The sequence below is a fragment of the Brassica oleracea genome, chromosome C8, assembly GCF_000695525.1.
Source record: "Brassica oleracea var. oleracea cultivar TO1000 chromosome C8, BOL, whole genome shotgun sequence".
NCBI classification, from domain to species: domain Eukaryota; kingdom Viridiplantae; phylum Streptophyta; class Magnoliopsida; order Brassicales; family Brassicaceae; genus Brassica; species Brassica oleracea.
In genome coordinates this window covers 15,594,743-15,621,162 of record NC_027755.1, presented here as the reverse complement: position 1 = coordinate 15,621,162, position 26,420 = coordinate 15,594,743, and the positions used below count along the sequence as shown (strand labels likewise).

General features: G+C 38.4%; 1 protein-coding gene across 2 annotated transcripts; it reads left to right on the top strand.

Moving 5' to 3' along the window:
* Nucleotides 1-2,452: 2,452 nt before the first annotated feature.
* Nucleotides 2,453-25,456, top strand: LOC106309798. 2 transcript variants are annotated; one of them, XM_013746933.1, is made up of 63 exons: nucleotides 2,453-2,815; nucleotides 3,236-3,339; nucleotides 3,627-3,761; nucleotides 3,843-3,893; nucleotides 3,985-4,079; nucleotides 4,160-4,277; nucleotides 4,654-4,755; nucleotides 4,843-5,031; nucleotides 5,125-5,285; nucleotides 5,433-5,603; nucleotides 5,841-5,933; nucleotides 6,016-6,337; nucleotides 6,426-6,530; nucleotides 6,612-6,707; nucleotides 6,966-7,033; nucleotides 7,115-7,235; nucleotides 7,332-7,532; nucleotides 7,630-7,833; nucleotides 7,933-8,033; nucleotides 8,594-8,690; nucleotides 8,846-8,944; nucleotides 9,067-9,225; nucleotides 9,311-9,385; nucleotides 9,464-9,889; nucleotides 9,999-10,328; nucleotides 10,437-10,568; nucleotides 10,674-10,787; nucleotides 10,858-11,042; nucleotides 11,196-11,304; nucleotides 11,437-11,580; nucleotides 11,660-11,944; nucleotides 12,426-13,070; nucleotides 13,169-13,360; nucleotides 13,455-13,558; nucleotides 13,698-13,987; nucleotides 14,063-14,147; nucleotides 14,231-14,545; nucleotides 14,853-15,215; nucleotides 15,305-15,794; nucleotides 15,869-16,032; nucleotides 16,203-16,365; nucleotides 16,451-16,720; nucleotides 16,976-17,170; nucleotides 17,542-17,584; nucleotides 17,671-17,786; nucleotides 17,936-18,829; nucleotides 18,934-19,007; nucleotides 19,091-19,436; nucleotides 19,536-19,634; nucleotides 19,700-19,852; nucleotides 20,194-20,375; nucleotides 20,467-20,985; nucleotides 21,305-21,482; nucleotides 21,573-21,709; nucleotides 21,827-21,953; nucleotides 22,388-22,609; nucleotides 22,685-23,044; nucleotides 23,307-23,465; nucleotides 23,556-23,840; nucleotides 24,075-24,296; nucleotides 24,448-24,500; nucleotides 24,592-24,700; nucleotides 24,825-25,456. In XM_013746933.1, the coding sequence occupies exons 1-63, from the start codon at nucleotides 2,719-2,721 to the stop codon at nucleotides 25,182-25,184; spliced, it is 12,603 nt and encodes a 4,200-aa protein (XP_013602387.1). In that variant the 5' UTR covers nucleotides 2,453-2,718; the 3' UTR covers nucleotides 25,185-25,456. The 2 variants fall into 2 exon arrangements, with proteins under 2 accessions (XP_013602387.1, XP_013602388.1); XM_013746934.1 differs by lacking the exons at nucleotides 2,453-2,815; nucleotides 3,236-3,339; nucleotides 3,627-3,761; ... (5 more) ...; nucleotides 5,125-5,285; nucleotides 5,433-5,603 and having other exon boundaries at nucleotides 5,841-5,948; nucleotides 24,825-25,184.
* Nucleotides 25,457-26,420: the final 964 nt, after the last annotated feature.

Genomic DNA, 26,420 nt, shown 5'->3' with positions numbered 1-26,420 from the left:
ACTTCTTGCCAATAGGATCCGCAACTCGATTGTTCCACCACGTAAACTATGCACCAGTAAAGGGTAAATCCATGACAGAGCAATCTGTCATTGCTTCCTGGAAGTGTCTCATGCCAGACATATCTCTGCGATAATCCATGGTGCGAGAGTGCTCGGAAGAGGCCAAAGTTTCGTTGAAGTCTCCAATCAATATCCAAGGGAGGTTCAGATGATCATAAGCAGCTTTTGCTCCTCTCAGCTCCTCCCATAATAGAATTCGATCCACTGCAGTGTTGTATGCATAGACAGCAAAACATACAAATTGCTCTCCAGTACTTGGCACCTGGATTGCACACGTGGTTACCTGTGCGCTCATATGCAGTTATGTGACAATAACTTGATCAGACCAGCATACCCAAATCCTGCCCAAGGGATGGTAGTTGTAGTTCGTGAGGGATTTCCAACCTGGCATGGCAGCACTCATACACCATTGATGATTAGACTCCTGCACTCTCGTCTCTACTAGGCACCCAAAAGAAGGCTTCTCCACTTGCAACCAGGCTTTAAGTGCTCTATGCTTGCGTGGTAAGTTGAATACACACATATTCCATGCAAAGAGAAACGTCATAACTTCCTAACAGAAGTTTTTTTTGTTGTCCCTTGCTTACCAGCATATATCAGGTCTTTAGTTCGAACAATCTTCCCCCGCATCTGCTTCTGGGCCGATCCAGGCTTCCTACCTCGGTTTGAAACATGCACTCCTGGAACTTTCTTTCCATCAACATTATTCTCTAATATTTCACCCTCCTCAACTTCCTTCCCATTATCCTCCATAGCATCCTCCGCCTCCTCTTCGATACCCTGTAGGGACTAAAACGTGAAGGAGAGATTATTATCGCCCCCTCCCCACCAGTATCACCCACTTGTTTCATTCCTCGGCCATTTTCCTAGGCGCCAACCCCATTGGTGTGAAAAACCTCTGTAGTAGGCTCATTTAGCTTAATGCCTTCTAGCGCAGCAACGTTATTAGCCACAGGCGTAAGCGCTTCCAAATCCTGAATCAGATTCTCAAATACATTCCCTTCCTTAATCACGTCTCCCTCCACAGTTACTACCTCGTTTCCCTCCACCACTTCAATCCTGTCTCCAGCCTTGTCTCCTCCGTGAGGTATAACAGCAAACAAAGACGCTGCTGCCTCCTCTACCTTCTTATTAAGGATTCTAATCTCCTTACTCGAAATGTCCTAACCTTTATGGCCCCACCTGCGACAGACAGTACAACGAGGAGGAAACCAAGGAAAATTAACTTCCACTTCATGCGCAGAGTCAGCATTTTTAAGTTTTTATCACAAATAACCTTAAAAAAAAGATCAAAATAGCTATTTTTGTTTTGAAAATTTTAATTTTTAATTTTTTGAAATTTGAAACGCATCCCCAAAATCCACCATTTAACTCTAAACCCTAAGTCAAGATTAGTTAACCCAAAGGGTATAAATACACATTTTACCTCTTTTGTTCATTTTTTCTCCTTGATAGGTTATTTTTGTGAAAATAAACTAAAAAAGGCTATCCAATGGAATTTCTCTTAATTTAATGTTCATAACTAGATCTCGACCCGCGCAACCGCGCATATTTTTGTTTTCATTTATTTTTAAATAAATATTTTGTTTTCAATTCTAAATTGGTATATATTATAATATATATGTGTCTATCAATTTTTAAAACATAATAAGTTTACGGTATATTTTTCATTGAATAGATTGTTTCAAACTTTCACATGTATTTGTATCTTCTTTTATATATATATATTTCCGGATTATTATTCCATTGTTAAAATCGTAACTATATATATAAAGATTAGTAAAATATTGTTTTATTGTCATATTCAAAGATATTGTAACATTTCACAAATTTAGAAAGTTTTTAAAAAATTAAATTTTTCGCTTCATAGATTTATATTATCGAGTAAATAATTAAAATAAACTATATAGTTTAAAATTTGTTTTCATTGGTTTAAGGTAGTAAAGATTAATCATTGTTAGATAATATAATTTTTGTTATTTAAAAAAAAATTCTTTATAATTTTAAAAGTTAAGATCGACAAATATTTAACATATGGAGGTATAGTATTACAACATTAAATTATATCTATTTAATTTATACTATCTATAAATCTAATGGATCATCTATTGTTTAAATTCAATTATGGTCCAAAATTTAAATGATAAGATTAAAGATTAAATGTAACATGATTTTCTAAGAATAGATCCATTAGGTCTTTTTTAAAAAAAATCACACATAAATCAAGGTTGTGACTTCTGTTTTAATATATAAGATGTTAAAAAAAATATTCAGAATATTGTTTTTGTAAATTTAAATGTACGATGACAAAAATATATTTGGTACATATATCGAATTAAAAATGTTTTAATTTTCTTGTTTAGGCAACAATTGATAAGCAGCACCGCCAAGAATCGGAGAGGATATTTTTAATATTCCATTTAACGGAGCCGTAACTCCTCTCCAAGTCATGACTAATTCACAATTCCAACTCCTCCTTGCGTGTTGTTGAGGAAACGATCATCTTCCTCCCCATGTGCCTCCTCCTCTTTTCAATCCGCTCTCTACTCCGATCCAAATCGAACCCACTCCACGCGTTTTCTTCTCTATTCACGCATCGTCTCCGATAGATTGCTTGATTTTGTTTTTTTCCCAGTTTTTGATTTGTAGAATACGAAGATGTTGGAAGATCAAGTAGCCTACTTGTTGCAGCGGTACTTGGGGAACTACGTTAGGGGATTGAGTAAGGAAGCCCTTAAGATCAGTGTCTGGCAAGGTCAGATTGGTTTCTTAAACTTTCTCGTTTAATTTGTGTTAGTCTCAACTGTGTAGCGAATTTGATTGATTGAGCTGGTTAGGTTTTGTGTTGTGTTGTAGTTGGATAAACATAGTTTCGACTATTCGAAGAGCTTTAATATTCGTATAGCTCTATTAAACGGCAAAGTCAATACCCAATAGTCATGCTTCTTTGATTTTGGAAGACGGGTGGGAGTATTTTTTTACTTGGTTGGAACTCTTCAAAGATGATCGAGAATATCGGCTTGCTTGCATTCTTCATCGTTTACATTGATTGTTCACTTCGTAAATGCTTAGTTGGTTTTCCCATTTGCCACTAAGAACAGATCGAGTGAATAAAAGGAAGGATTTTTAGTTTTCTCATTTGTTAATTAGCTCTTGGCTCTACTTAATTTCGCAGGAGATGTGGAGCTGAAGAATATGCAACTAAAGCCAGAAGCGCTTAATGCTTTGAAATTACCTGTCAAGGTTAAAGCTGGATTTCTTGGATCAGTCAAACTCAAGGTGTGTTGTGTTTTTTCTTCTGTCTATTGTATCTAAGCTAAAGTATGTCTGCTTGAGTGTGTTAATCTTCTTCCCGTTTTTCTACACATTTGCTCACAAATTGTATTTCAACTGCTGTGGTAGTCTCTGTAAGTGACGCAATATCATACATTAGTATATATTTTTTTCGGGGTGATATCGATTTTTTTTTTCTGGGCATGGATCTTCTCAGTGAATTTACCTTCCTGTTTACAGATTTTTCTACACTCGGTTACACCCATTTACTGATACGTTTCAAATCATTTTAGGTACCATGGAGCAGGCTTGGCCAGGAACCTGTAGTGGTTTATCTTGACCGAATTTTTTTATTAGCCGAACCCGCAACTGATGTTGAAGGATGTAGTGAGGATTCTATCCAAGAGAAAAAAAGAAAGCTAATACTGGTGAGATAGGTCGCTCATGTTATGATTATTTTCATTATCTGATTTCAGTCATTGAATCACTTTTATGTTTGCAATATACAGGAAATGGAAACGAAACTAGTAGAAAGAGCTCGTCGACTACATACGGAAATGGTGTGGCTAGTGCTACTCATCAAAGTAGATAGTGTGTGTTCAGAAATATTGTATTAAACTAACTACCATATTTTTCTTGTTCTCTTATAAGAACAAATCATGGGTAGGATCATTGGTCGACACAGTCATGGGAAACTTGAAGCTGTCAATATCAAATATTCACATAAGATACGAGGATCTAGAGAGGTAAATAGAATATGACAATTTTCTTCTTCTTGTTTTTGATTGTCTTCCCATTATGATTAAATCTTACATTATAAGTGCAGCAATCCCGGCCACCCATTTTCAGCTGGTTTTACACTAGAAAAACTCTTAGCTGTAACAGTTGATGAGAATGGGAAGGAGACCTTCATTACTGGCGGCACTCTGGCTTCCATCCAAAAGGTATAAATTTGCTCATTAATATCTGTCTGGCACAAGCTTTTCTGGTCTTATGGAAAACATTGTATAAAGGTCTCTGTCCCTCGGTTTATACTTTTGGGAAGGTGTTGTGTTAAGATCTCTTGCGCTTATGCTTGATTGTAGTAAGTAGCTAGGTAGTTTGTTTTTAATAATCTAGTTCAAATAGTTATGTGGGTATAGTAAGAAGCACCCGAGGAAGATTGACTTAGGGTGCTCTCCAGAAGGGTTAGTGATATAGAGCAAAACTTTATGTGGAATTCATATATGGATTAATTGCATGGTGAAAGGAACACCCCTGCTAAGAAAGAAAACAAAGGCACTTTACATTCCTGTTATAATTATGTTTGCCTTTTTGCAGTCTGTTGAACTTGATCGGCTTGCATTCTATCTTGATTCTGACATGTCTCCGTGGTATATTGACAAACCATGGGAGGATTTACTTCCTTCTGAGTGGGATCAGGTATTCATAAGCAAAGTTATGTATATAGTGGAACATAATTTGTCTCTTACCCCAAAATCTAATTTTTTGGTTCATGCATATTTCTAGATTTTTAGATTCGGAACCAAAGATGGTAAGCCAGCTGAAGACCTCACGAGAAAACATTTCTATATTCTGCAACCTGTCTCAGGGAATGCAAAGTACATTAAGTCCCAAGCAAATGGTTCTTCCAATACTGATCAACCTTTGCAGAAGGCATATGTTAACTTGGACGATGTGACACTTTGTTTATCAAAGGTTAAGCCAAAATTTGAGGCTCCTGCTCTTTCTTTTTTTTATTTGGATGTCTGCGGAGGTCTAGATTGTGTGTGTGTTTTTTTTTTGTCTCAGGGAGGATACAGGGATGTCATGAAACTTGCTGATAATTTTTCTGCGTTTAATCAGCGTTTGAAATATGCACATTACCGTCCATCTGTTTCAGTTAAAAGTGACGCACGGTCTTGGTGGAATTATGCTTTCAGAGTTGTTTCAGAACAAATTAAGATAGCAAGGTATCGAATTAGAAATATTCATTTCTGTCGTCTTGCTACTGCCGTATTTCTCTATAATTTGCATTCGTTTTGGAAACCGTTTCCTTGCGGTTCCTAACTTCGCTTCTCTTCTGTTTACGTTTTCTGAGATTGTTACCTTTATGACAGCGGGAGAATGTCATGGGAGCACGTTTTAAAGTACACTAGTTTACGCAAGAGATACATTACGCGTTATGCTTCGTTGCTGAAATCTGATGTCAGTAAGACAGTGGTTGATGATGATGAAGAAATCAAGGCCCTTGATCGGGGACTTGATACCGAAGTCATTTTGCAATGGAGGTAAAATATTATTGTTTAGTTGCATCTTAGCAGATCAATTAGCTTTCTCAAACGTTTGGTCTTTGTGTAGTTCTATAAATTTTCATTAGGACTAATTCGTTATTTCTTTCTCTATTTGTATCTATGATGCTTCTCTGTTTTCTTTTCATTTGTCGATACATGAGTAGGATGTCGAAAGTAAGGGTAATTTACAAACCATTTCTAATTGTGAATATTATCCTTGATTTTATTATGAAGGATGTTGGCCCACAAGTTTGTTGAGAGATCGGTGCAAGCAGAAAATTACTCGATGGCACAACAGGCTAAAAATTCATGGTGGCCGTTTGGAGGGTGAATGCTCCCCTGGTTGCTTCCAAATTCCCAACTCCTTCTCCCAATTTTTTTCTAAAGTATTTTGTATGTATGCCTTCAGGAAGAGTCAAGTGTCTGAAGGTGAAGGAGAATCTGTTCAATTCACTGATGAAGATTGGGAACGGTTAAATAAAGTCATAGGGTACAAAGAAGGTGATGAGCAGTCAATTATCAACAATGCAAAACCTGATGCTCTCCATACATTCTTGGAGGTACACATGAGGCGTAATGCTTCAAAACTTTATGATGGGGATAAGGAATGCCTTGCTGAGTTATCATGTGAAGATCTTAATTGCTCCATTAAGCTTTTCCCCGAGACAAAGATTGCCGACATTAAATTGGGAAGATATCGCTTGTCATCGCCAAGTGGTCCGCTTGCTGAGGTTTGTTAGGTGGAATTTGTTTTCTTCAGGCTACAAAACATTGTCAGTGATTTCTTAAAATCCCTTAAAAATGTCTCTTCTCTTGCAGAGTGCCCCTGCCTCTCACTCTGTACTTGCTTCCTTCTGTTATAAGCCTTTTGATGCTAAAGTTGACTGGAGTCTTGTTGCAAAAGCTTCTCCGTGTTATATGACTGTGCGTGCCCTCTCTCTAAGAAAATTTTGTATAAGCAGTTCTTTCTAAAAATTATGTGGCTTATTGCGGTGCCGCCTGCAGTATCTGAAGGACTCTATTGATGGAATTGTCAATTTCTTCGAAAGCAGTAATGCTGTGAGCCAGACAATAGCTTTAGAGACTGCAGCTGCTGTACAGGTGTGTCTAATATTTGCTGTGGTGTGAAAAGTTGACAAAAATGAGTGCGTATTGGGTTTATATAGCCTGGTAATGGTAATCTAGTAAGTATGCATTTCTGTTTGTTGTCAGTATTTCTGTTCGAACTTTCCAATTTGTAGAGCTTGATCCTTGCAGTGTATTCAAAAATTGTTCGAATTAGATTTCTGTTCCTTACTTATATTCAACTGCCCGTGGGAACCACTTTAATCATTATAATTCACTTGCTTACCGTCTCAGTCAACTATTGATGAAGTTAGACGCACTGCTCAACAAGGAATGAATAGAGCATTGAAAGATCATGCAAGGTCTGTTCGTACTCTCATGAGCTCGTGGTCAAATTTATGCCCATGCTTATTTTAGTAAATGACGTTTTACAAAACAACCAGGTTTCTGCTCGACTTAGACATTGCAGCACCCAAAATCACAATTCCAACCGAATTTCGTCCTGATAACCATCGTTCTACAAAGCTTCTTCTGGACTTGGGTAACCTGGTCATCCGTTCCCAGGTAAATAGAAAAGTGTCAGCTGTCAACTTTTTTAACAATATGATTTGAATTTTCTAAATGCACATTCCCTAAATTCTATGCATGCAAATTTTGCAGGACGACTATAAGCGTGAACTGTCGGAGGAAATGGATATGTATCTACAGTTTGATTTAGTTTTGAGTGATGTGTCCGCATTACTTGTTGATGGTGACTACTCCTGGAAACAGTTATCCTCGAAAAGATCTTCTGGTAAGGAAAGCAGTGTTACTTTCTTGCCAGTTATTGACAAGTGTGGGGTACTCTTAAAACTACAACAGGTAAAATTCTGGACATCTGGCATTTACATTTTTGGTAAAAGAGTTATGCTTCAAACTGTAGATATTTAGCGCTATTGTTTCCTGTTTTGGTTTGTAGATTCGTCGGCCAAACCCATCGTACCCGTCAACCAGACTTGCCGTGCGGCTACCGTCACTAGGTTTTCACTTCTCACCAGCTCGATATCATAGGTTGATGCAAGTTGCACAGATCTTTCAAACTAAGGATGATGAGGGCTCTCACGTTCTTCGTCCATGGGAAGAAGCTGATTTTGAGGGTTGGTTGTCTTTACTTAGCTGGAAGGTCAGTACCGTTCTACGTACCCTAATCACTTTTGTGGTTGCAAGCTCTCTTATCTTCTTGGACACTAGTTATTTATTCGATTGTCAAATCCATGAGTAGGGCAGAGAAGCTACATGGCAGCGGCGGTACTTATGTTTAGTTGGTCCTTTTATATACGTGCTGGAAAGTCCTAACTCAAAATCTTATAAGCAGTATACCAGGTATGATTCGAACTCTTGCAATTTCGTTATAGTAGTGATAGGCTTTATAGATTAGACTTTAGATAAAATGGATGAGGCTTTATAGATTAGACTTTAGATAAAATGGATGGTCTGTACAAACTCGATGAAGTGCAGTACTCTTATATGTAATGTTTGCGTGTGTTTACAATGAATAAGATACGAGGATTGACATGTGGAAAGACTATGGCAAGACTGCCTTTTTTTGCTCAATGTTTATGTTATCGTAGCCATTTGTAAATTAAACCAATGCTATGCATTGTATTATATAACTAGTGAAGTCAAGGTGAAAAAGACACGGAAGAAATGAATTTCTCTCGGTTGTGCTAGTTAAGGGGCTTATTAAGTTTCCTTGTCTAACTATAGACCCACTAAAAGTCCAGTTATCTAGGTTCATAAATCTAGTGTAAGAATTCAATACCTAAACTTTATGCTGTTTCGCCCAGCAGTTAAAGTTACTAGCTGTTTTGATATTTTCCTAACTCTATCTGTTCGTTCTAGTTGGTATTTGTCATATTTCTAAGGATTTGTATCTTTTGTAGCTTACGTGGGAAGCATATATACAAAGTCCCTGTAGAACTCGCGGGAGGAGTAGAGCACGTCTTGTCCATTCGCAATGCTTCTCGAATCAGTGAGAAGGTTTACATCTCATTTAGTTGAATTAATAAATGCAGGCGGAGTTTGGTCGTGACTTTTTATGTTTTTATTGTGTGTTCATCAATGAGGGTTCGAGGATCTTGATTGTAAACTTCAATGAATTTTGGCGCTGAATATTTTAATTTTATGGTCTCTAGGTTATGGAGGATGTGAATGCACTCATATTAATGTTTGATTCTGAAGAGTCTAGAAAGACTTGGCACAGCCGTTTGCAGAGCGCTGTCTACCGGGCCTCGGTAAATTTAATTTTGAACCTTACTTCCAGTTATTAATAGGACGTCTTACCGTGAGACAGTTCCATTGATGATCTACCTGTTTATATAGATGATTTAAGTTTAAATTTCACTTTAATGTACAGGGTTCTGCTCCCATAGCCGGTCTTTCTGATACGTCATCTGACAGTGAGGAATCAGAAGCAGAACATAAAGAAGATATTTGGGATTTGTCTAAGTTGGAGAGTTTATATGTAACCGGTGTTCTTGATGAACTCAAAATATGCTTCAGCTATGGTCAACAGGTAAATATAAATTATTTCTGCGTGTGAAATTCCACTGCTTCTTGTTATTTTGGGACATGCTTTGACTGAGTATATTTTAATATAGCACGATGCTTCCTTCATGGCGGTGCTTCTTGCAAGAGAGAGTAAACTGTTTGAGTTTAGGGCCATAGGTGGGAAGGTAAATGATCTGCTTCTTAATTATCTTTGTCATTTTTTATTCCTTTTTATGAATGTCTGCTTGTCTTTGTCGAACCAGGTTGAAGTCTCGATGAGAGGGAGTGATATGTTTATTGGGACTGTTCTAAAATCTTTGGAAATAGAAGATTTGGTGAGCCGTTCTGGTTCAAATGAGTCTTGTTATTTAGCAAGATCTTTTATTCAGTCTTCTGTGGTGCTTCCATCCTTTAAAGATGCTGAGATTAAGAACCCTGAAGGAAATGATCTTTCTTCTAGCGAAGGGGAGGAAAAATTTTATGAAGCACCAGAGATCTTGGTTGACTCCGTTGACTATACATCTCTTAGGACCCCCAGTTTTAGTCGAATGGATGGATTGCTCCCTGTCGACAACAGGAATATCACTATGCCAAGCAGTGAGAGAATTGAGTCTCTGGATAGTTTTGTTAAGGCTCAAATAGTCATATACCATCAGACGTCACCTCAATATAATAATATTGATAATCAGGTCAAGAGATTTCTGTTTATACATCTTTCAGTCCGGAGATGTTAGTTTTTTTCGTTGTTTTAAAGTCAAGGCTTACTATCTTTTGTGGCTGATGTTTCACACATTGTAGGTGACCGTAAGCCTAGCCACATTATCATTTTACTGCCGGAGGCCAACAATTCTTGCTATTTTGGAGTTTGTAAATGCTATCAATGTTGAAGATCCAAGCTGTGAATCTTTTGAGGACAGCTCTCCTGTCGCTGGAGAGCAAAGTTCACCGAAAAGAAATGGATTTGAAGATTCCAGGGATGCAGCTGTTAAGGGTTTGTTAGGGAAGGGGAAATCTAGAATCATTTTCAACTTGGCATTGAACATGGCTCGGGCGCAGATATTCCTAATGAATGAGAATGGAACTAAGTTTGCGACATTGTCACAAGACAATTTGCTAACAGATATTAAGGTTAGATTATACTTTTTTGAATTGCATTCCAAACTTTATTTATGATTCTCTGTGCTTCAAAACTATCAATATTCAAGGTATTCCGTACTGATTCCCATTTGTTTGAAGGTCTTCCCGAACTCGTTCAGTATTACAGCAAGTCTTGGAAATTTACGAATCAGTGATGACAGCCTCCCAGACAACCATATGTACTTTTGGATCTGTGATATGCGAGACCCTGGAGGAACTTCTTTTGTTGAGGTATTCGTTGTTTGTTTCTTTTTTCCGTTAAATATGAATTGATGTGCAGACGAGATGCATGAGTTTTTTTCCGTGTTAATTTCATTTCTTTGATTCCGTTCCTAGTTGGCATTCACATCATTCAGTGTCATTGATGAAGACCATGAAGGTTTTGACTACTGCCTCTCTGGACAACTTTCTGAAGTGCGCATTGTTTATCTGAATCGCTTTATTCAAGAGGTAGTTCATTCTCTCTGCATAGATGCGAGTAAATTTGTCTTGCTTCCTACAATCAGTCTCTGCAATGTAGGTTGCTGAATACTTTATGGGGCTTGTGCCAAGCGATTCAAAAGGGGTTGTCAAGATGAAGGATCAAATTACGGACTCCGAGAAGTGGTTTACGACTAGCGAAATTGAAGGATCTCCTGCTCTTAAGTTGGATCTATCTCTTAAGAAGCCTATAATTGTTATGCCTCGACATACTGAGAGCCCTGAGTAAGTTCATGCTTGGATTTTGATTTCTCCCTCCCCACCCATTTTTTTTCTCCATGACACATTTTTGTTATATTAGTTACTGGTGAATTCTTTGGACTTATCAGAGTAGTTGATTTACCTTTCTCTACTTTTCGGGGTTTCTTTTCTTTGCAGTTACCTGAAGCTTGATGTTGTGCATATAACTGTGAACAATACCTTTCAGTGGTTTGCTGGAGATAAAAACGAGCTGAATGCAGTTCACATGGAAACTATGAAAGTGATGGTGAGAACTCTCGTTGTTTGGCTGTTGGGTTGAGCATATTTCATTCTGGTTGATATCACTTTAAATTCATACTACCTTATCGTACAATTAGTTTTTTCTACGACCTTTTGACGAAAACAACCTTATCCTTAGGTCATGGATATCAACCTTAATGTTGGTTCTGGAGCTGAAATAGGTGAAAGCATAATTCAAGATGTGAATGGGGTTTCTGTAACCATTAACAGGTCTCTGCGAGACTTGTTGCATCAGATACCGAGCATTGAAGTCTCTGTAGAGGTAAAGGATAATGTCTTATATCCAGTCTGTAGCATAATACTTTCTTACTCATACATTCTTTAAATTTCTGCTTTATCAGATAGACGAACTAAGAGCAGCCCTCTCGAATAGGGAATACCAGATCTTGACAGAGTGTGCACAGTCTAATATTTCTGAGATTCCGCATACCGTGCCACCATTGAGTGGTGATATTGTGGCATCGTCAAGAAATTTACCTGAAACTCTTACTTCTGAGGATCCTAATGCTGCTCAAACTGAAAAAAGTGATGCTTGGATATCAATGAAGGTTTCTGTTATCATCAATCTGGTGGAGTTGTGTTTGTATGCTGGGACAGCAAGAGATGCGCCGTTGGCTGCTGTACAGGTCCGCTTTCCATGTACCATTCATTTCAATTGTCATATTTATCTAGGAGTATATAGTATTCTTATGTCCCTTGGACCTGTCATAGCTGATAGATTTTGGGGATAAAAGTGATTGACCAGATATTGTTTGATGTCAAACTTCTGACTAAGAATTTGGGCCTATGCATTTGTGAAGTTTAATCTTGAATAGGACTTGACTCGGTCCGGAATTGGTTCTCCAGAAAGACTTCAGTAATTTGATTTCTGCTTTATTGTAATTTCTCTTTGACATTATCAAATCAGGCTTCTGTTTAAATTCCTTTCTAGTTCTGTGGATCAGCAATTTTATTGTTCTTATAGGACTCTACTCTTCCCCCTCTTTGTTGCCACTTTTTCTTCTCATGTTTGTTGCTTCGTAGAGATTTTACGTTACAATCTAAGGGAATTTTACAGCAGAGTTAACATCTTAAATTTATCTTAAATCTATCGTGTTTGGTTTACAGATCTCTGGTGGCTGGCTTCTCTACAAATCCAATACACACGATGAGGGTTTCCTTACAGCAACGTTGAAGGGATTTAGTGTTATTGACAACCGTGAAGGAACTGAAAAAGAGTTTAGACTTGCTGTAGGAAGACCTGCAGACTTAGATTTTGGTGACTCACATTCTCTGACTGATGGAGATCAGGGATTAACTCACTCCCGTGTAACCAACGGGAGTGATGTTAGGCCGCTTCCTTCGATGCTCACTCTTGATGCCCAATTCGGTCAGTCGTCAACTTTTGTTTCCGTCTGTATCCAAAGGCCACAGCTGCTTGTAGCTTTGGATTTTCTACTGGCCGTAGTAGAGTTTTTTGTCCCTACTATTGGAAGTGTCCTATCAAGTGAAGAGGATAAAAACCTTAATATGGTCGACGCAATCATCATGGATCAGTCTATCTACAAGCAACAAACTGCTGAAGCGTTTCTTTCTCCTCTGGGTCCTTTAATTGTTGAAGATGAGAAATTTGATGATTTTATTTATGATGGTAATGGTGGAACGTTATACCTGAAAGATAGACATGGAGGCATCCTTTCTTCTCCCAGTACAGAGCCTGTTATATATGTGGGAAGTGGAAAAAAGTTGCATTTCAGAAATGTAATCTTCAAGGTACAACAGAAGTCCTTACATTATTCCTTTGTCAAATCTGAACTTTATTATTTATGTCGTCCTTATAGTTTCTCACTTTTCTTTCTGTTATGATCAAGAATGGCCAATTTTTGGATTCCTGTATCTCTTTGGGAGCCTACAGCAGCTATTCTGTTTCGAGAGAGGAAGGGGTTGTGTTGGAAGTATATCATAAAGCTCCCAAACAAGACTCTGGGAGCAAGGAAGATCCGGTTTCCCAATCTCCCAGCATCACAACGGAGAAGTCCACGGAAATGATCATTGAATTTCAGGTTCTTATTGTTGCTAACATTCTTCTTTGTATGGGCATGATAAGCCAAGAAAAGTTCCATTTTAAATGTTCGAAGCTCGTTCCCACTGCTGCAGGCTATCGGCCCAGAGCTTACATTCTACAACACATCAAAAGACGTTGTTAAAACGCCACTACTCTCCAACAAACTTTTGCATGCTCAGCTGGATGCTTATGGCAGGTCAATGGCTTCTCCGTGATATTACTGTTAGAGCTGAAATTAAGCATATGATTCGTTGCTTAAAGCTTGATGAAGTTTTTGCACATCTGTTGTTCATAGTTTTATCGTCTTTCCTTCTGTCTTTTTTTTTCTGGTGCAGGGTAATCATAAAGAATGATGAAATTGAAATGAGTGCTCATACATTGGGTCTGACCATGGAGAGTAATGGAGTGAAAATTCTGGAACCGTTCGACACCTCTGTAAAGTATTCAAGTGTTTCTGGGACGACTAACATAGAGCTTTCAGTTTCAAACATATTTATGAACTTCTCATTCAGCATCTTGAGATTGTTTATAGCTGTTGAAGAAGACATTTTATCATTTCTAAGGATGACATCCAGAAAAATGACTGTCGTCTGCACAGAGTTTGATAAAGTCGGGATCATCAGAAGTATGTCCAATTATTGCTGAAATTTATCAGTTCATTTAAGGTTTGTTACGCGGTACTTACTTACATTTCATGCAGATCCCTGTACAGATCAAAAATATGCATTCTGGAGACCCCATCCGCCTCCTGGTTTTGCAAGTCTTGGCGACTATTTGACACCATTGTTAGTCATCCATCCTAAATTATACTTTTAAATAGGTTGCGCAAGAGCCTTTGTGAATCAACTAATTTATTTTGACATGGCAGGGACAAACCACCTACTAAAGGGGTTCTTGTTGTCAACACCAATTTGATGAGAGTGAAGAGGCCTTTATCTTTCAGATTGGTTTGGTCACCTTTAGCTTCCAACGGGTTAGGTGATCCTTCAACGGATGACAAAGATGAAAGAGACAATTTGTGTTCCATTTGGTTCCCTGAAGCACCAAAAGGTTATGTGGCGTTAAGCTGTGTGGTATCCAGTGGATGTACACCGCCTTCACTGGCCTCTGTCTTCTGCATTCTAGCTTCTTCCGTCTCCCCTTGTTCTCTCAGAGATTGTGTAGCAATCAGCTCAACAGATATGTATGCTGCAACGAACCTCTCACTTTTAGTAGTTGCTCACTTTCTGTATACATGGATACAATGATGCATGTTCCCTTGTGTAGAGATGTGCCAACATGCTTACTGTCTATTTTTCCTGACATTTCGTATAAGTGTTTTGCCATGTGTCTATGTGATTTATATTGGTTTCATGCGCTTGTTTCGAACGAACTGGAATTTAGTTGGTAGTATCCGTTTTTGCAGATGCAGAAATTTGTTTGTTCATTTGTTTTTTTTGTCAGATTTTGGTTAATATTAATAGATGATTCCATTTTTGTATTCAATGCAGTTCTCAGTCAAGTTTAGCATTCTGGCGGGTGGATAATTCTGTTGGCAGTTTCTTACCTGCGGATGTGTCTTCTCTCAGCTTATCAGGAAGACCATACGAGCTACGTCATATATTATTTGGATCCACTGGAGTCTTGACAAAAGAATCCAGCTACGTGGATGTTCGTACTACTGATAATATTCAGCCTATACCGCCACAGTCACAGCCACTGAATTATGTTAGATCTGGTCAGCGATTTGAAGCTGTTGCTTCCTTTCAGTTGATATGGTGGAATAGGGGCTCAGGCTCGCAGAAGAAAGTTTCAGTATGGAGACCAATCATTACTGAGGGGATGGCGTATTTCGGAGACATTGCTGTTAGTGGGTAAGTCATAATGATGTACTATATCATTTTAGTATATTCTATTCTGGTGGCAAGGTGCATGTTAATTACTTTCGGGGGTTAATTTGTAGGTATGAACCTCCAAACTCTTGTGTGGTTCTTCGTGATGATGGTGAGCAAGATATCCTTAAAGCCGCTGTTGATTTCCAACTTGTTGGACGTGTCAAGAAACACAGAGGAGTAGAAAGTATATCTTTCTGGATGCCTCAAGCTCCACCGGGTTTTGTTTCCTTGGGTTGTGTTGCATCTAAAGGCTCAGCTAAACCATACGAATTAACCAAATTGAAATGCGCTCGTAGCGATATGGTAGCTGGTGATCGTTTTGCTGAAAATAGTTTGTGGGATACCTCTGATGTGTGGCAGAGGGTAGAACCGTTTAGTATATGGGACATAGGCAATGAGTTGAAGACCTTTATCGTCCGTAGTGGTTTGAAAAAACCACCAAGGAGATTTGCTTTAAAGCTAGCAGACCAGGATTTGCCTGGGGGAATTGATAACATGGTCATTCGTGCAGAAATTGGGACATTTTCTGCTGCGCTTTTTGATGACTACGGGGGACTGGTAAGAAAAAACAAATAAACGTATGTGGCGTACTTATCTGCGTGAAAATAATGGCGTATCTATGTACTTTGCAGATGGTTCCATTGGTTAATGTATCTTTGAGTGATATATGTTTTGGATTACTTGGCAAAACCAACTACACAAAGTCAACCATCAACTTCTCCTTAGCGGCAAGGTCATACAATGATAAGTATGAAGCGTGGGAGCCTCTCATCGAGCCTGCAGATGGATTCTTAAGGTTTTTTTTGTTCTAATTTTGTGTTACTTTAAAGCTCATTATTACAGAAATGTGTAGGTCTAAAAACCCCTGTGGCTGCGGGTGATTTGCTCTGTTTATTTTGTTTGTTATTTACTCCCAACTAATGTCGAGCATATTCTATATAATGGCTACGCTCCATTGGGCTGTAGGTACCAGTTCAACCCTAGATCCTTTGGTGCGGTTTCTGAGTTACGCCTGACATCTACAACGGACTTGAATGTGAATTTCTCAGTTTCAAATGCTAATACAATTATCCAGGCGTACTCTAGTTGGAACAACCTTAGCAACGTCCATGAATACCATAAAGAGAGAGTGAGAACTTCTCCTTTGGTTCCTATGTGCCACATGGTGACGCAGTCTTCTTTCTCTCTTGATTTATGTTTGCTACGTCTTACAGGGCGCATTTCCTCTAGTTGACAATGGAAAATCTGTCATTGAGGTGCATCAGAAGAAAACCTATTTCATAATTCCACAAAACAAGCTTGGGCAGGATATATATATTAGACCCACCGAAATCAAAGGATTTAAAGATATTGTAAAGATGCCATCTGGGGACATGAGACCTGTAAAAGTTCCCGTCTTGACCAATATGTTGGATTCTCACCTCAGAGGAGAACTATGCAGTAACCCTAGAATAATGGTTACAGTTATTGTGGTGGATGCACAGGTACCTTTCTGCCTAAAACAAAGGTCACATTTGTCGTGATGCCTTTTCTTTCATATACTTCTACCCCTCAGGCTCTCATGCTTCTCCTTTTATTTCCTATTCTTTTACTTTTCTATGGTAATAAAGCAAGGACGTGATTTCATTTGATGCCATGCGACTCTTTCTACTAAGTTTATGATATTTGTTTTTCATAGAATTTGGAGAATGTGTTATATGGAGTAACCTTTTTTCTCACATTCGTCTATTTTTTTGTAGCTTCCAAGAATTTCTGGATTGTCTTCTCATCAGTACACTGGAGTTATACGTCTCTCTCCCAAACAGACCTCCCCAACGGAGCCAGTGCTTCGCCAGCAATGTGCACGTACTTGTGGAAGTGTTTCAAATATGTTTTCCCCTGAGCTGGAAGTCGTTGACTGGAGTGAAATATTTTTCTTCAAAATTGACTCGCTGGTATTCTCTCTTTTCCACTATGTCTAACATTCTTTTGTTGGCCTAACGTTAATTTTATCCCCTGAATACTGCTGGCAGTTCTGTTTATTTTCAAACGAGCGTGTTCCTCTCGTCTGTGAATTCTTATATCCATCACCATTTTATGTGTATCTCTACTACTTGTGTTCTTCAGATTGATTCAGAAAACAGTTTATGCATTGCTATAACTTTGGCAAATCTTAGTTACTAATCTTGGTGCATGTACCTCTCTTGTACAAGAACTTAAGAATAAATTGTATTAAGAGTATTTCTTTCTTTTTGTTATTTTTGGTCTTCAAGATCAAGGTTGCTGCGGCTTTGATAGTTTATTGTTTTTATTTTTATTTTTCCAGGATGACTATCTCTTGGAATTAATAGTGTCGGACGTCGGAAATGGTTTGTTTCCTTCATTCCTTCGTCGTACATCTCACGCACTAATAAATCTGAGTTTGTGTTTCTTTCGTTTTTGGTATATAAATTAGGTGCACCTGTTGGCGCATTTTCAGCTCCATTGAAGCAGGTAGCACGATATATTAAGGACAACCAATACCAGCACAATTATGCCAATGACCTTGTCTGGTTAGACTTGTCTACCATGGTAAAATACCTCAACTTGAATGTCTTTCGCCTATGTAGACTTCATTGTCCAAATATGATATTAAAAGTGCAAATGTCACGGCTTTTTGGGTTCAAAGATTGCAAAAGATAAATGCAATAGTTTTCTTACCTTTTTCATGTTTTCTGCAGAGCATGAACCAAGGGGATCAAAGAAAGAACTGTGGAAAAATAAGATGTGCTGTGCTGTTGCCAGCTAAATCGAAAATGGTGGAGCAAGGAAAATCCTCAAGTGAAAAGAAATCTGGATTTATTCAAGTAAGTCCTAGTATTGAGGGTCCTTGGACGACGGTGAGGCTGAATTACGCTTCACCTGCTGCTTGCTGGCGGTTGGGAAATGATGTTGTTGCAAGTGAAGTTAGTATGGAGGATGGAAACAGATACGTAAATGTCAGGTCTCTAGTTTCGGTGGAAAACAATACTGACTACCTTCTTGACCTCTGCCTGGAGGCTAAAGTCCACTCATTTCCAAATATATCAATTGGGTTGCTGAAGCCTCGCGATATATTACCGGTTCCCTTGTCAGGATTGACACAGTCTGCATCGTATGTCCTGAAGCTGAAGTGTGTAATGACTGATGGTTCTGAATATTCTTGGAGTTCTGTGGTATCAAGGCCTGAGGAACCAGAGGTTGCTTGTGAATCAGAGTCTGAAATATGTATATCGTCTCTTACTGAATCTGAGCACTTGCTATGCTGTACTCAGATAAGCAGTACTTCTCCCGGACATAATAAAATTTATTGGTTCTGTTTGAAAACCCAAGCAACAGAGATCGCTAAAGATATACGTTCGGACCCTATTCAGGATTGGACTCTTGTGGTCAAATCACCGTTTTCTATAGCAAATTATCTTCCATTTGGAGCTGAGTACTCAGTGCTAGAGAAGCAAGACAATGGTGATTTGATTTGTCATTCTCAGAGCAGAGAATTCATTGGTTCTGGAGAAACTGTGAAGGTGCATACTGTCGATATAAGGAAGCCTTTATACTTTTCCTTGCTGCCGCAAAGAGTATGGCTACCAATGCGTGTAAGTTTGGAAATCGAACCTAGATTCACATCAGCTAGGAACACATTTTATTCCATTTCTTTTATTCTCCCTTGTTTAGTTATTTGGTTTATCGAATTTGACAGGAAGCTGTCCTTGTATCTCACCCAAATGGTGTCCCTGCGAAGACAATTGATCTGAGAAGTTCTGCCACTGGAAGGTCTTCTTCTTTCTGCTAAAGTGTTACAATTTTTTAGCTGTTCTGGTTTATTTGGTCTCATACTGTTGAATATATGCGAACAGGGTTGCTCAAATAACACTGGAGCAAACTTGTGATGACCAGCAGAAAGTTTTGACGAAGATGATCAGAATCTATGCTCCGTTCTGGTTTTCGATTGCAAGATGTCCCTCGCTTACACTTAGACTTTTAGATCTGCCAGGGAATAAGAAAACAAAAAAGTTTGGTCTTCCATTTCGAAATAAGAAAAATGACGAAGTAGTCCGGGAGATAACTGAAGAAGATATATATGAAGGTCATACAATTGCTTCTACTTTGAATTTCAAACTTATGGGCATGTCAGTGTCTATATCTCAGTTTGGGAATCAGCAACATGGTCCTGCAAAAGATCTTTCTGCCCTTGGTGACATGGTCAGTTGTATGCTATTTTATTTGTTCGATAGACTAGTTTCCTCTAAAATTGAGCTTTGCTTACCCTATCATTCTTATGATTCGTACTTATTTTGATAGGATGGATCTTTGGATGTTGATGCGTATGATCCCGATGGAAAATGCATGCGGCTATTTCTGTCTACAAAACCTTGCGGTTATCAGTCAGTTCCTACAAAGGTAATAGGCAGTTTATTTTCTACACCTTCTCTATTATTACTTGCTGACTCGAATTTACTTCGCAGATCATATCTGTTCGACCATTCATGACTTTCACCAATAGGATCGGTGAAGACATATATATTAAACTTAACAGTGACGATGAACCAAAAGTACTCAATGCATATGATTCGCGGGTCTCCTTTGTTTTCCAACCAAGTGGGAGAGATGAACTCCAGGTGAGCTGTTAATGTTGCAGAATTTTTTAATTTTTATTCCTCTTATCATTGCTTTTTCTCAATGAGTTGCAAAACTGCGAGAGAAAAAAATGAATAAGGCTGTTGTTTAGGATGTCCACTGGAAGTATGTAGTATGATATGTTTTCAGTCAAACCAGTGACACTTCTTGAAGTGAGCAGTGAATTAAAGTTTGAATGCAAGTCGATTATGTTCTATATTGTTAAATTGTTTGGCATGTGGATGCTTCCCCCTGGCCACCACGTATGTTTTCATTTGAGAGGTAAGAGCATCTCTGTTATTATCTAATGATGTATAATTTTTATTCCCTGGCCTATTTTCAGGTTCGGTTAAGAGAAACAGAGTGGTCATTTCCTGTTCAAGTTGCTCGAGAAGACACAATTGTTCTTGTATTAAGGAGTCAAAATGGTGCTCGTAGATTTTTGAAAGCAGAGATACGGGGATTTGAAGAAGGGTCACGCTTTATTGTTGTATTTCGACTTGGACCAAGCAATGGTCCTATGAGGTATCTTCTCTACAATTTATAAATACATATTTGTGAAACCATCATTAATTTCCTTATTTCTTTCTTTTCTGTTTTAAACTTCTTAAACAAGGGTTGAGAATAGAACAGCTGTCAAAAGAATCAGTGTCCGCCAATCTGGTTTTGGTGAAGATTCGTGGGTTTTGTTGGAACCTCTGACGACAGTAAATTTTGCTTGGGAAGATCCTTATGGTCAGAAATTCTTGGATGCTAAGGTTGAAAATGATCACCGCTCTGGGGTTTTCAGACTAGACATGGAAAATGGTGTTGTGGATTCTGAATTGTGTAGGGACTTAGAGGTGAACTTTCATGTTAAAGAAATTGGTGACATCAAGATTGCTAGATTCACTGATGATGACAGTACTTCACAGAGTCCTCATGAAATCATATCTTTAACATCGGTTGGCAATAATAGATATTCTGCTCGTCAGACACCTTCAGAACAAAAGACCACCACTCTGGAGTTCATAATTGAAATGGGACTAGTGGGGATCTCTCTTGTAGATCACGTGCCAAAAGAGTTATCATATTTTTACCTTGAGAAAGTTTTCGTATCTTACTCCACTGGGTATGATAAGGGAAGAACTAGCAGGTAAACTCAAATATTGCAGTATTGTTTTGTTTTTTTTTTTATGTCTGTTTTCACGTATAAATGGGTTACAATAAAATAGAGTTTCAAAAAAAAAAAAAAAAAAAAAAAAAAAGGGTTACAATATGAATATACTTCATGTTCTTTCCTGTGCTTGGAAAATACGAATCAAAATGTGCTAATTTTAGGCAACATGGTGTTATCAACAAACTTGTGGTCTTTAGGTTGCACATTCGTGTAAATTTCTCGTATTAGGAGGCGATGCAACCGCATGAAATACCTTCGGAAATCTGAACAAGCAACTCTTTTCTATGGTTTACAGGTTCAAAGTCATTCTGGGCAATTTACAGATTGATAACCAGCTACCTCTAACTCTAATGCCAGTTCTACTGGCACCAGATAACACTGGAGACAGTCATCAACCAGTGCTTAAGATGACAATTACTATGTGTAATGAAGAAACTGATGGCATTCAAGTGTATCCATATGTATATGTACGGGTATGTATTCTAGTCAGGTTTATCTTTAATGTACTCAAACATATAAGATACTATTTGAAGTGCATGATGGATTTGCTATTTGATTGATAGGTGACAGATAATACTTGGCGAGTAAACATTCACGAGCCTATCATTTGGGCTTCGGCTGACTTCTGCAATAAGCTCCAGATGGATCGTCTCCCGAAAAGTACTAGTGTCGCGCAAGTTGATCCTGAGATACATATAAAGTATTCTTGCCTTTTATAAAATTTTACCATTTTTCGGGGATTAAATTTAATAGTATCTGGCCATTTTGGCATGCAAATCGAGCAAATTTTAAATCTAATTTTGTTTTTGATTTTCAGCCTCATAGATGTTTCAGAGGTAAGGCTAAAGGTCTCACTGGAAACAGCGCCAGCTCAGAGGCCTCATGGAATTCTTGGTGTTTGGAGCCCGATATTGTCTGCTGTTGGAAATGCATTCAAAATTCAGGTAATTGATTTTCTTTGAAGTTATTACCATAAATGAAATGAAATAGTGAACTACAATCATTCTCTTCGCGTTACATCCTGCACGGTCTGTTAATAGAACTAACTATGGATACGTGGTTCCATTTCATGGTAGATTAGCTGGCTATATATTGTGCGAACTGAAAACTAGTTGTAAATTAAGAACTGTTGAAGCATGAGCTGGTTTCAGTCATGTTCCTTTTTGACTCCTAACATGGGATAAGTAGCTCAGAAGATCTTACGACATCATAGGAGAGTTTTTTTTTACTTGGATTGTCATGGAACAACATGTGGCTAGAAAGCCTTTCTACTTCCTGGCACCACAAGCTAATTCATCATTTTGCTATACTCGGAATATTTACTGCTGAAAAAAGATTGAGAATGTTGCTAATGTTTCAAAAAAATATCTACGTTTAGGTCCATCTAAGGAGAGTAATGCACAGAGATCGGTTCATACGGAAAAGTTCAATACTTCCAGCCATCGGAAATCGCATATGGAGAGATCTGATCCACAATCCCTTACATTTGATTTTCTCAGTGGATGTTTTGGGTATGACTAGCTCAACATTGGCTTCTCTTAGTAGAGGATTTGCGGCGCTTTCAACTGATGGTCAATTCCTACATCTAAGGGAAAGACAGGTACATATTTCTTGCAACAAAATTAAGTTGATTACTTTGGCAGTTTGCCTAATAGAGGGCTGAAAAATGGATCAGGTTTGGTCGAGGCGGATCACTGGTGTAGGTGATGCTTTTGTTCAAGGAACTGAAGCCCTAGCACAGGGTGTTGCCTTCGGGGTATCAGGAGTTGTTACGAAGCCTGTAGAGAGTGCCCGACAAAATGGTATCTTAGGGTTTGCCCATGGGGTTGGGCGGGCTTTCCTAGGATTTTTCGTACAACCGATGAGTGGTGCATTGGATTTTTTCTCATTGACTGTTGATGGAATTGGAGCAAGCTGCACCCGATGTTTGGAGGTTTTGAGCAACAGGACCGCTTTGGAGAGAATTAGAAATCCCCGTGCAGTTCATGCTGATGGTATACTCAGGGAATATGATGAGAAGGAAGCTATAGGCCAGGTACTGTCTATTAGTGAGATTGCATATTGAGAAATTTTGGAAGCTTTAGTCTACGACCAAATCCAAAATTTCTAACTACAAGTCGGCTATTCTAGCATGCATTATTTAAATATAATTGTTGTACATCTAAGTCTCCTTTGAGGATAATTATGTTGTTAATGTTACCAGTAAGCTATTAATTTGCATTCTTTTAGTCAAGCTTACCATTCATGCTCAAACTTCCAAGCTGGTTCTGATTTCTGTTTGTTATCTGTTTTTGCAGATGCTCCTGCACCTAGCGGAAGCAAGTCGGCATTTTGGCTGTACAGAGATATTCAGGGAACCCTCAAAATTCGCTTTATCTGATTGCTATGAAGAACATTTTCTTGTTCCATACAAACGCATTGTCATTGTGACCAACAAGAGAGTTGTGTTATTACAGGTCAGACCCACTACCATACCATTTCGCCAGGAGATTTTTCATTTGCATCTTAAAATTATTTTATTTGCTGACTTGTTGCCTTCCATTTAGTGCTCTGATCTGGATAAGATGGATAAGAAACCCAGCAAGATTATGTGGGATGTGCCTTGGGAGGAACTTATGGCGTTGGAATTGGCAAAGGCAGGTGGCCAAAGGCCCTCGCATCTCATACTGCATCTGAAGACCTTTCAGAAGTCAGAGAGCTTTGCTCAGGTTATTAAGTGCAGTGTGTCGGAAGAATCAGATGTACTAGAACCCCAAGCTGTTCGAATTTGTTCAGCAGTGCGCAAAATGTGGAAAGCATATCAGTCTAACATGAAAAATCATGTTCTCAAGGTCATTGCTATTCCTTATCTCATCATAGTTATTACTTATTAGATTAATATTTGAAACAGATGAATTGATTTTGAATAAAGGGAGATCTTCATTCGAAATGACCATTCTCAAGATGTTTTGGTCTTCTGTGTTATAATAATATCGACTTGGCCATAAACGATGTTTTACATTGGCAAGCCTAGAAGCTCGTGCGAATGCAACGCACCTAATAGACTTTATATCTTCTTGTCGCAGGTTCCTTCAAGCCAGCGACATGTGTATTTTGCTTGGAACGAGGCTGATGGAAGAGACTCGAAATCGTACAGCAACAAGGCTATTATAAAATCAAGAGACCTTTCTTCTTCCTCAAGTTCTGTCTCAGATGATAGAAAGTTTGTCAAACATAGTATCAATTTCTCAAAAATCTGGAGTAGTGAGCGAGAATCCAAAGGTCGATGTACTCTGTGCAAAAAGCAGGTAATTTTCGAATTTCTTCCATGGACCTCACACCCTTGTCATCAATAGATGTCAAATAAGAATCCTTATGAGACGAAACCTTAGGAATTCACCTAAAGATCAACCGTTTCGAAGTTTGCCTTACAATAATTATGTTTTTCTTTGCTTTCAGGTTTCTGAAGATGGAGGAGTGTGCACTATCTGGAGACCCAGTTGTCCAGAGGGGTAAGTATTATTTGTTGCGATAATGATGATACTGTAGTTGCGCTGGATTGTTCTTGAAACTCAAGCAGTTTTGTCATTCTTTTTTTCCCAGATTTGTGTCAGTGGGTGATGTAGCTCATGTTGGTAGCCATCCGCCAAATGTTGCTGCTGTTTACAATAACACTGAGGGAGTGTTTGCACTTCCAGTGGGTTATGACCTCGTAAGTATCTCTCATCAATTAGTTTGACCCCTTAATCCATTGAATTTTTCTCAACCGTGAACTTGTAGCGATGCAAATAAGTGTGTCTTTTGACTAGTGATACATACTGTTATTCACTCGTCAGGTGTGGAGGAACTGCTTAGATGATTACGTAAGTCCTGTATCGATCTGGCATCCGCGGGCTCCTGAAGGATTCGTATCTCCTGGATGCGTTGCAGTTGCTAGTTTCAAGGAGCCAGAGCCCAACACAGTGTATTGCATGCCGACGTCTCTGGCTGAGCAGACAGAGTTTGAGGAACAGAAGGTTTGGTCGTCACCTGACTCGTATCCGTGGGCATGCCACATATACCAGGTTAGAAGTGACGCACTGCACTTCATGGCTCTGAGGCAGACCAAAGAAGAGTCTGACTGGAGAGCCATTAGAGTTCGAGATGATTACAGATCCATGGAATCTGAATCTGCAAGGAATTTGCGTATAGAATGATCTTTTCTTCTTATTTTTTGCTTTTGGGAAGATATTACATTATTGTAAAGAACTAGACTTTGCAAAGAGTGAGTTTTTTTATGTGTTTTTTGGTTTTCCCAAAGAGAGCTTTTAAGTTGATCTGTGTAACATTTGTGTATAACAGAGTTGGGCATTCTGGGAGGATACTTTGCTTGGTTACAAAACCCAAATGTTTAGTTTCTTCTCAAACATAAATGTTTTTATCTTTTACAATTGAGTTTCTTTCAATAAAATTGTAAAAGAATCCTTTATTATTGTCCTTGTTTTTACCAAATAACACAAGAGACTTTTTCTATCTTTCTTTTTATCACCAATATTTGTTTATAGGTTTAACGATCTTCTTCATGAAAACTTTCGTATAGCATCAAGTCCACACGAAGTTAAGGTTTGATTCTATGTACCCATCAAATGAATGTCAAATCACTACAAGAAAACATGAGCTTAACGACGGCGGTATTCCTCGTGAGTTCGTCGTAAAAGAGGTTTTACGAAGAATTAGCGAGGAAACACGTTTCGTTGTTACTCGTTCGTCGTAATGCATATTTCCTCGCCAATTCGTCGTAACTTAGCGAGGAAAAAATTTCGTCGTAAAGACCACGTAATCATTCCATGTAAGGAGATCACTATATTTCTTCGTAAATACCTCGAAAGGAGTTTCTCATAAATTACACGTAAATATTTCGAAACTATTTCCTCGTAAAATTCACGTAAATAGCTCGAAAGTATTTCCTCGTAAAATACTCGTTTAACCTTTCTCGTAATTTCCTCGTAAACTTTCCACGTAAATAAGTCGTAATTTAGCTACGAATTTACTTCGTTTTTTTTATTTTACAGAATTTAAAAATATAATTAAAAAAATAATTAAAATTATTTAATTTATTAATACAATTATAATTTAAAATAAAAATCAATACGAAAATATTTTATATATAAATAAGTTTTGAATTTATAATACAACCGGAAAAAAAAAGAACTAAGGGTCGTTCATCGCCTGGTAGAAATCTTCACTCCTCCTCGCAACATCCGCCTCGTTATGTGTGTCGGATGACTCGCCTGGAATGGGATGTTGTTGTCGCATGTTCCTCAACATGGACTCCCATTCCGGATTTGTGGCCGCTATAACGTCCAAGAAGCCCTCGACTCCACCCATACGAGCTTTTGTCGAGGCCAACTCGTTACGCAGCTGAGTGACTTCATCATCCCGTCGCTGACCAT

Coding starts and splice junctions, on each gene's coding strand:
- LOC106309798 (XM_013746933.1), top strand. CDS start 2,719: ATGTTGGAAGATCAAGTAGCCTACTTGTTGCAGCGGTACTTGGGGAAC. Junction 4,278..4,653: donor CTCTGGCTTCCATCCAAAAG/GTATAAATTTGC, acceptor GCCTTTTTGCAG/TCTGTTGAACTTGATCGGCT. Junction 19,853..20,193: donor GTGGGAGAGATGAACTCCAG/GTGAGCTGTTAA, acceptor GCCTATTTTCAG/GTTCGGTTAAGAGAAACAGA.